The sequence below is a fragment of the Oenanthe melanoleuca genome, chromosome 20 (assembly GCF_029582105.1).
Source record: "Oenanthe melanoleuca isolate GR-GAL-2019-014 chromosome 20, OMel1.0, whole genome shotgun sequence".
Classification (NCBI taxonomy): Eukaryota; Metazoa; Chordata; class Aves; order Passeriformes; family Muscicapidae; genus Oenanthe; species Oenanthe melanoleuca.
The window spans coordinates 13,378,603-13,388,289 of NC_079353.1; the positions used below are offsets into that span (position 1 = coordinate 13,378,603).

A 9,687-nucleotide genomic window follows, 5' to 3' on the forward strand; every position below is an offset into this window, starting at 1 on the left:
AGGGGGGGCCCCACGAGGTTTGTCTTTTTAATAAAAAATACACAGAAAGGAAAAAAAAATCTTAAAAAAAATTAAAAATAAAAAAAAAAAAAATCATGAGTCAGCCAGCCTGAGCTGCCACCCTGTGGCTGGTCCCAGAGTTTTCTGTGCTGGAGAAGCCCAGCCTCAGCAGGGTCCAGGTGTTCCAGGAGCCCAGCAGGAGCAGGACCCACCTCCAGCACTCTGGGGTGGCTGCTGTTCCTCACTGAGCCCTGGTTTCTCACCACTAGCAAGTGTCCAGCCAGGCTCCTGAGAGGGGAGTGTAGGCACATGGCAGCTCCTCATAGGCTGGGCCACCTCGTGCTGTCCCTTGAGTCCCATCCAGCCCTTCCTGCCTTCCCTGCCCGTGCCCAGGGCTGCCCATGTTATCCTTCTTCCCTGCTTACATGTGTCTGCCAACACACATCCCTTACCAGGGCCTGTTTGTGCCCTCTGCCACCTCTCCTGCCTCTCTCTGGCTCTTTCAAGCCCAAATTTAATTTGCTTCTCTCTCTCTTAGGATCAGGCAATATACATGGAGTAAAACAAGCTGTATTTTTTAAGAGTGTGAATTTTAGTTCAGTTCCCTGACCTAGGTGTCTTCATCATCATGCAAGCATTTCCACCCCTGTGAAGTGGGGACAGTGACACTGTTTCCACTCTGCCCAAGCACCTGAGGAGTGTCTGGGGAGCAAGGCTGGAACCAGGACATGTCTGTCCTGGCCCTGCTGTGGGGGGCAGAGGCAAAGGACCTGCCAAAGACAGCGATGACCCCGCGCTGTGTGTCCCCTTCCTGGTCATGCTCCCTTGGCTCGGACAGCCCCTGGCCTCTGGCAAATGCCCAAGGGGCTGGAGGTGATCAGGGGCCTGATGTCTTTGCAGGAGCATGGCAAAATACTTTTTAAGTCCATAAGTATCTTGCATAATCTGTATTTAAATTTCACGGCCTTGGCTGGAAGTGATCAGAGCTCTGGGACAAGGACTCCTCTGCCTGTTGCCTCTGTGCTGACCCCACACAGCCCATGCAGGGTCAGCCTGCACCCACGGGCTGCAGGTCCTGCTGCAGCAAAGCTGGAGCACTTGGAGCTGCAGCCAGGCTCTAGAGATGAGCACGTCGTGTTTCCAGGCCTGTGAGACAAAAAGAAATGCAGGACCTCGGGCCCTGGGAAAAAGGAACAGTGAAGCTCATGGTGTGCCAGTGCAGTGGGGTGTGCACAGCAGGCGAGGGAGGAATGGCTCCACACAGGGCTCCACACAGGGCTCAGCCCCACTGGCACCGCTGAGGATCCCACGGGATCCAGGGCTGCCAGCAGTGCCTGGAGAGGCCCCAGCTCTGCCAAGCTCAGCTGCCCAAGGGCACCTGGAATATTGTCACTAAGGCCCCTCTCTGCCCACATAATCACATGCTGAGGAGGGTAACACAGAGTGAGACCCAAACATACACCCTGCCCACACTATGCAGGAGTAATTCCCATACAATGTGCAGGAGGAGTGCAACTGCTCTGAGTACCCCTGCTCCTCGAATGCAAAAACATAAAAAAGAATCCAATCTTTAGGGCTGCATATGTGATAACTCTACCCACAGCCCCCATATGTTCAGCTGCTCTAAGCTCAGATGAATAACCAGGTAAGAACAGTGAGTATCCTAAGGACTCCCAACCCTCCAGCCCTGTGGAGCTCCCACGGCCTGGCTGTGCCCCGGCATCTCCTGCGGCAGCAAACATCTCCTGTGTTTGCAGGCTCAGTGACACTGCAGGGCTGCCAAGGGCTGTCCCGGCCCCACCCAGCAACACCGGCACTGCCGTCCGACCCTTCCGCGGGGGAATGGCCCTGCCAGGCCGACACATGTCTCCTCTACCTCGGCCCCCCTCAGCCCCCCTCGGTCCCCCTCAGCCCTCTCGGCCCCTCTCGGCCGCCGTAGGGCGGCGGTCCCGCCCCTGTCACGTGCCGCCTGTGCGCGCGGCGATTGGCGGCGCGCGGCGGGGCCGGGCCGGTTCCGGGCCGGTTCCGGGCCGGGCGGGCGGATCCCGGAGCAGGATCCCGGCCGAGCGGGATGAGCGGCGGGCGGCGCCGGGACGAGCCGCCGCACCCGCAGCACCACGCGGTGGCCAACGGCGGCGCGGCCGGGCGCGGCTCCGTGTGGGGCAAGGCGCTGCGCAGCGACTCTGCCTGGCACGACAAGGTGAGAGCGGAGGGGGCCCTGAGGGGCGCGGCTCGGGGGCCCGGGACCCGCCCGGCGCGGCGGCTCCGTCCCGCGGGGGTGCCGGGGCAGCCGCCGACTCTGAGCCTGGTTGAAGCCCCTGAGGGGACGTGCCGGGGCTGAGCCGGTGCCGTGCAGGGGCCGTGCCAGGGCTGAGCCGGTGCCGTGCCGGGGCTGTGGCGGTGCCTGTGTCGTGCCGGTGCCGTGCCGGTGCCGTGCCGGGGCCGAGCCTGTGCCGTGCCGGGGCCGTGCCGGGGCCGAGCCGGGGCCGTGCCTGTGTCGTGCCGTGGCTGAGCCGGGGCCGAGCCGGGGCCGTGCCGGTGCCGAGCCGGTGCCGAGCCGGGGCCGTGCCGGTGCCGTGCCGGGGCCGAGCCGGTGCCTGTGCCGTGCCGGGGCCGAGCCGGTGCCGTGCCGGGGCCGAGCCGGTGCCGTGCCGGGGCCGAGCCGGGGCTGTGGCGGCGTTCGGCAGCGCCCCGTGCCCGCCGCCCCCGTGAGCGGCAGGGGTTCCTGTGGGGTAAATGCTCGTGTTCGAGTGCGGCCGCCGCCCCGATAACCGGAGCCGTGTTTCCCGATCCCTGTACCCGGCACATGGCCCGGCCGGGTCCCCGCAGGCACAGGCGCCGCAGCACACCCAGCTCTTTGCTCTTTGGGCGTGGAGCCAAGAGAAACACAATGTTAAGACACCTCAGTTACTTTTGGCTTGTGGTTAAAGCTCTTCTCGGATTAAATAAAATTTCCCTTGTATAGTTCAAGGAACACCAGAAGTAGAATCTGCTTTCCGAAGTTTTCCTGTGCACGCCTGCCATGTGCTGCAGTCTCCTGCTCAGTGCTTCTCCCTGCTGCTGCCTCCTAGCAGCACAGCCACGAGGCACTCGGAGCTCCTGCCGGACCCCTGCACAGCCTGGGCACAGTGTGTGTTCCAGGGTCTCTGCTCCCTGGTTTTGGCTTTGCTTCTGGTGCAGGAAAGGGCATGCTCTGTTTCCTCGGGGGACAGACAGGAATCTGTCACTTTTTTCTTCCCTGTTGCTCCCTGAACTGGTGGGGTTCGTGTATCCCTGCCCCCTCGCCTCTGGCAGATGGTGACTCTGAAATTCCAGCTCCAAGGGAGCAGGGATAGCTGTTCCAATGTTTTGATACAGTGGGATGTGAACTGAAGCCTGAAGTGCCTTGACAAGTGCAGTGACCAGGAGAAATGTCTGCATCTGACGTGGTTTCACGTCTTCCACACAGAACTGAGCAGGCACATCCCACAGGCTTTGTGGGGACCACTAAGGCTTTGGTCTTTGGGGGGATGCTGGGACAATCCCAGTCCTGCAGAGCTGGAAAAAGATATGTGAATATTATTATAGTGTGAGCCAGCACTGCTAGGCTGCAGTAGCTGCAGGAGGGTGGGCCCTTGGACAAGGAGGAATGAGCACTCCCCTGCTGCTCAGGAAGCACAGGAGTTCTCGTGGCACCAGTGAGGTACAGCTGTGCTTTGGAGCTGCCCTGGGCCCTTAAAGCTCTCGGGTGCAGGAGGGCCTGGGTCAGAGTGGGTAGAGGAGTCTTAAAGCATAAGCAGGTCTTTAAATGTTTATTCCAAGAGATTATTATTGTACCTTTAGTAAATAAGGGGACTAGAGACTTGTTTTCCTCTGCAGTTGGCCCATTGGAAGACAAAGCTGTGTGTTTAATGTGGAAGCAGAGAAGTCCAGGGTGCACGATGCCCCAAGCTGCTTCATCTGTTCTGAGTGCAATATTTTATACTCAGTGGAGAACTAAGTGTTGACTATGCTAAATTTTCACCTGTTAATTTGTGTGGTGCTTTTAAAAAAAAAAGAAACGTAATAAATGCCAAAATTTTTCTTGTGCTTTATCTCCTCAGGACGAGTTTTTAGATGTGATCTACTGGTTCCGGCAGATCATTGCGGTTATTTTGGGAATCATCTGGGGAGTAGTTCCACTGAAGGGATTCGTGGGAATAGCAGTGTAAGGTTTATTTCCTTTTCTGTCTCGTGTACTTTCCCACATTTGGCCTGGCCTGGGAGTCTGTTTGGCTGGCTAAAGGCAGGCTCTGCCTGCTGTCACAGCCAGAGTTTCATTCCATTGTCAGTCACCATGAAATTCATCCAAACCATAACATGTCCACCAGTCTCTTTCTCCTCAGCCTGATTAATACTTTTAAAAATTATTGTTTTGTTATTAAAGGGGGCAATGGCAGAAGAAGGGAAGTAGCATTTCAATTGACTTGGTGTGTGTGTCCTGCATGTGGAATGTGCTGGGAGTGTGGTGCTTGGTGTGATCCAGGGTGACCCAGGAAGGAGTGTCCATGGGGGGAAGGTGTGCACACCCTGGTCATTGAGCCCTGCTCAGACAGGAGGCTCTGTCAGCAGACAAGAGGGGCAGCTGCTCTGTGAAGAAGAAAAGATTTGTTCAGAACATGAGGGGCTACAGGTCCCAAACAGGCACAGTGACACTGGCACAATGGCACCAGCAGAGCTCAGCAGCAATCCTGGCTTCCTGACTCTTTCAGCCATGGGGTGGGGAAGGCAGTGCCTGAAGGGGGTGTGTGCTTTGAATCCCAAGACATGGCAGCCAGGTGACCTCCCCAAAGGTGTCTGAAGGCTGCAGCAAGTTATGAAGAGAAAATCTGATTGGCCCTGACCTGTGCCTGGAAGTGTTCAAGGGACAGCAGAGATGGGAACACAGCCCTGATCTCTGCACATCAGCTCTGGGAAGATGCTGGATCTGCTCTGGGAAGTCTCTGCTTGCAAGTGTCTCTTCCTAGCTAAGGTCTCAATAGTCAAGCTCCAGCCTCACAGCTTTTCTTAGGCAAAATTCAGTTGTCATCTTGTTCCTCGTCCTGAGTATTCTGGTTTTGGCAAGAAAGGGGAAGGGTGGTGCTCCAGCAGCAACCCAGTTAGCTACAACAAGCAGATAAATCTGAAGTGTGCCCAAGAACTGTTCATTGTTCTTACTTAGTCACCATTAATTGACATGGCACCTAAGCTAAATGTAAACAGGAGGAATTTGGTGTACAGTGGCAAGCCAAAAGGTGCTGGAAGTGTGCATGTGGTTTCTCTGTGCTGTGCAGTGACACAGCTGCTCCAGCTGCTGCTGGTCACCCATTTTGTGTGTGTGTTGTCATCCCATCTTTCCCACACAGCCTTCCTTGCAGGACACAGACCTGTCCCTGCCCAGGCTGCCCCAGCCCCAAGCTGGGATGGTGTAAAGACAAACCTGTCTTAGGACAAACAGAAAGTTGTGTTTGTTCTCTATGCTGCAGCACAGACTGGAGAGCACTGAGGTGTCTCAGGCTGGGGCCCAAGGGCACTGTTGAGTCGCCCTGGCTCTTACTTCTTCCCTGTTTAATCCTGGGATGCTCAGGCATCTAGCCCTGGGCATGGAGGTGACAGTTTTCCCTCTCACACCTCAGAATCAAGAAGTACACACAGGTTCTCTGGGGGGGCATAACTGCTGTCAATCTGTAGGACAGGAGAATCTGCAGGTTTGCAGATCTGAGAATACTTATAGCTTTTGACTTCTGCCTCTTGAGGAGCAGGTGAGCTTCATCCCAACCTGGCAGGCTCACCTGGAGGGGCTCTTTGGAGGAAGTGACTGAGCTGCCTGGGAAGGAAGGAAGAGAATTCCTCTTTGCTTCCCTTCTGCTGTGAATGAAAGATATTTCACTGTATGGAATGTGGGATACCTGCAGCCTGTACCACTGGAATGATGGTTCCTAACCTCTCCCTGCAGATTCTGCCTGATCAATGCTGGTGTTCTGTACCTCTACTTCAGCAGCTTCCAGCAAATAGATGAGGAGGAATATGGTGGGACATGGGAGCTAACGAAGGAGGGATTCATGACATCCTTTGCACTGTTTCTGGTAATGTGTCTTGCTGTCTTTAAGATGATTTGTGAATTGTGTTGATGCACTTTCTGAAGACCTGGAAGGAGAGCAGGGGAAGTGATGAGAGAAGACAGATGTGTTAACACCATCGAATAAGTGGCAGTGATTGGGAAAGAAAATCCCAAAATCTGATGGCTGCTGCCTGTGAAATACAGTGCTGACGCCTGGGATTTCTCTGTAGTAAAGAATGCATCAACCACTGCCATCCTTTGTCCCAGATATCCTGGTGGAGTTCCATTCCATCTAGAACTAGTTACACCTGGACTGGTGTTTAGGGTAGTTTTGTTTTTGCCTTCTCCCATCCCCCAAGTATCTGATCACAGCACTTGATTAGTTGGTGCCTCTAAATCCTTGGAGGGGCTGTGGTGGGATTTTAATGTGAAGAGGCTGGGCACCCCAAATGCCACACCATTTGGGGCAAGTGGTGATCCTGAGATCTCTCCAAGGTCACCTCAAGGTTGGAATTCAGTTCCCTATTGAGAGCAAGGCCTGAGGCTTGTTTGCTGTGTCTGAGACCTCTCCAGAGGCATCCAAATAACCTTCCCTTCATTTCCTCCCCACAGGTTGTTTGGATAATCTTCTATACTGCCATCCACTATGATTGACACAGTCTGCAGCATTTGCCTGTTAAATCAGTCGTCAATAAATAGAGAAGGTTTTAATAAATCCTAGTCTTTAATGGACTGGTAGCAAAGTGGGGAAGTCAAACCAGCTCTCCTCTGTACCAGTGGCCTGGGTAGCCTGGAGGAGCCCCAACTCTTCTGCTGGAGAAGCCTTGTCTCCCTTTTATAACCGTGAATTATTGGAACTATTAAAAAGCCATTGGAATTTTTGGAAGTGGTTCAAGACTGTTTAAATTTGGAACTTTCTGTGACTCTAGCCAGTAAGTCTTATCAAGCTCCTGTGTGCTGAAGGTTGATTCTGTTAATTTAATGTATGTTTGAAATCTGTCATTAAACCCTGACTTGTCTTCCATGGTTGTCCTTCAGACAAACAGTGTTTCAAAAGCAGTTGTAGGTACGTGGGCAGGAGGCACAGCAGCACCCAGGACATGAGCTGGTGGCTGTCCTTAGCATGTTTTTGTAGTAACCAGTTCTGATTTGATTAAACAGACTGTGTTGTTACCATTTCTAATATTTTTTTCTTTGTTTGACTTACAAATCAGTTGTTGATCAGAATTTTTAAATGCTTTTTGCCGAAGACAAATTTTTAAGTGATTTTGCTAGGAAGAACTGATTCATTTGGTGAACCAAGATGTATTTAGGAGGCTTAGAAGCTCCACTGCACTCTGCCAGCCTGACTACCAAGTTGCCATCACATACCTCAGAGCTTCCTAGTCTCAAAGGACTCATTCTGGAGATACCCTGTTAAATGTTAGCGTTTCAATTTGGTTTTAAGCTCTTTAATTCAACTGCTCCTTGTTCATAAATGCAGGAGACTAAAACACAATCGAGGCAGCTATTATCTTAAATGCAGAAGTACCAACTTGCAAATTGGGCAGAGTAAACCTTTGGTTTGGGAGGTGCTTGATCACTTCACAGCTCAGTCCCTCCTAGTCATGCCCTTTTTGTGCATCAATGGGGAGTCTCTGCTTTAAGATACTTTTTAAGAAAGTCTTTCAGAAATCTTGGGAAACACGCACAGTCCTTGTTATTGTCAGAGGACCTTGTAGTCTTGTTGCCATGTGGTCTTTGCTTCTCTAAACAGCTCAGGCACCCAAAAAGAGTCCTGACCTAATGCTGCCTTATAGTGAGGGGTTGGTAGTTTAGTGTGCTCTTGCTGCAAGCCTGCATTGCCTCCTCACTGGTGGAAGTGCCAGAGCCTGGCTCACACTGGGAGTGCAAAGCCAGGGATCTCCATCTCCAAGTGTTGAGCCAGGGCGAGCCTCCATTCTTACCAGAGAAAATCTGTCTGTTCTTGATAAAGAAACAGCACTGATTATTTTAGGTCCTTGGGATGCCAAGGGAAGAGTGCAATAGCAGACAGCTTCTGCTACTCATGAGTGGCCAATTTAAGTAAATTATCTCAATAAAAACTGCATTTTCTCCTCCCTATCCCCAAGTTTGTCCAAACTCTTAATCTGCTACTTCCTCTTCCTCTCCTACTAGCTGAAATCATTAACTTCCCATGAGAATTGCATAGCCTGCTAGTTCTAGGTCACCCTTTCCTGCTGGCACCTGTCTGCATCTTAGCTGCTTCCAGCCATCAGTAAAACCATTGTATACTTGAAATGCTCCAATAAATGTTGCCTGAATAATTCACTGTGCAGCTTCTGTGTCCTCTGGTCTTTGATGTTTTGTAAAATGGTGGGAGCGTGGGATTCCTTTCAGAGTCAGATTTTTTGGTAAAGTTTTTGGGATTCTTGGGCCTCTTGTGCTGCACTTTGAGAAAGGCCAGAAGCATTTGCAGTGGTAGCTAATGCTTAGATCCATGCTTCAGCTAAGCTGTGTTGCCTGTTCAAGCTCCTCTGCTCCTTTAGTGGCTGTCCCTGCCCTGTGACACTCTGAGCCACTGCTCATTCCAGAGTGCTCAGGTGTGGTCTGGAGCAGGACCTGAGCACTGCTGTACATGTGCAGAGAGCTGCTTCCCTGACCCTTTGCTCTATTCCTTGCTTGTCTGCATTCCCACCAGCTCAGTTCCTTGAACATTTCAGTGCAGTTCCAGTGGCTGGAAGCTGAATTTGAGCCAAGGGGGATCATGACCATGAACAGATTTGGCCTCTGGATCTTTTCAAGGCTCCTTGTAAAGAATTTACTGATTGCTGTTGCTCAGCTGCAGGTTTTTATCTCCAGGCTCCTGTTTTAGGGGTGTGTCAGGGGCTAAGAGCTCATATCTCCTGTGCTGGTCAGCAGGATAACTAAATCTTTGGTGCCTGCTCATGAAGGAAGGAGTTAATTTTAAGAAGCTCAAGGGAGTGTGGCAGCCAGCAGAAGGGAGCTGTAAATACAGGGGGCACTTGCAGAAATTTGAGAGATTGACACAGGAATGGTCTAGCAGGGAGCATGGAGCCAGCCGTGATGTGACCGAGGGGGTGGCAGGTCACTGGCCAGAGGGGCTGAGGTGGCTGTTCCTGCCACAGCCAGTTGGTTTGAGTTTGTCATAAACACCAGAGAGGCAGAGGCTGGGTTGGTGGCTTGATCCTCTTCTAGGCAGTGGGGAGAAGATAATGCAGTATGGACATAGCTCCTGGCCTTGGAGAAGATGCAGTGATGGGACAGAAACCCCTCCAGCTGCTGGGGATGGGGAGACTGGAGAGATGCCAAAAAGTGAAGCAGGCTGAGGCTTGTTTGCAAAAGCCAAACTATCCTATTCCAGTCCTTATTCCTATTTAATTATTTATTATATAGCTGGCAATGGCCATGATGCCCTCAGGCTACTGGAGGCACAACCAAAACCTTGCCAGTGCCTCAGCAAAGGAGGATTTACAAGTCCCTGTGCCCTGAGCCAGTGGAGCTGCTCATGCAGAGGATTAGGTGGGTCATTGGAGGATGAGAAAGTAGGACATGTACCTGTCAGGTGACCTCCACAGAGCCAAACAGCCCAGCACTCCACATGCTCTGCCTCCCAAAACAACAGATGT

At 52.5% G+C, this 9,687-nt stretch overlaps 1 protein-coding gene across 1 annotated transcript; it reads left to right on the forward strand.

Annotated features, from left to right (window-relative positions):
- Positions 1 to 1,990: 1,990 nt before the first annotated feature.
- On the forward strand, positions 1,991 to 8,375 carry RAB5IF (RAB5 interacting factor). The gene is made up of 4 exons (XM_056507601.1): positions 1,991 to 2,200; positions 4,083 to 4,186; positions 5,954 to 6,083; positions 6,671 to 8,375. Exons 1-4 carry the CDS (start codon positions 2,072 to 2,074, stop codon positions 6,710 to 6,712), a joined length of 405 nt encoding a protein of 134 aa, XP_056363576.1. The 5' UTR covers positions 1,991 to 2,071; the 3' UTR covers positions 6,713 to 8,375.
- Positions 8,376 to 9,687: the final 1,312 nt, after the last annotated feature.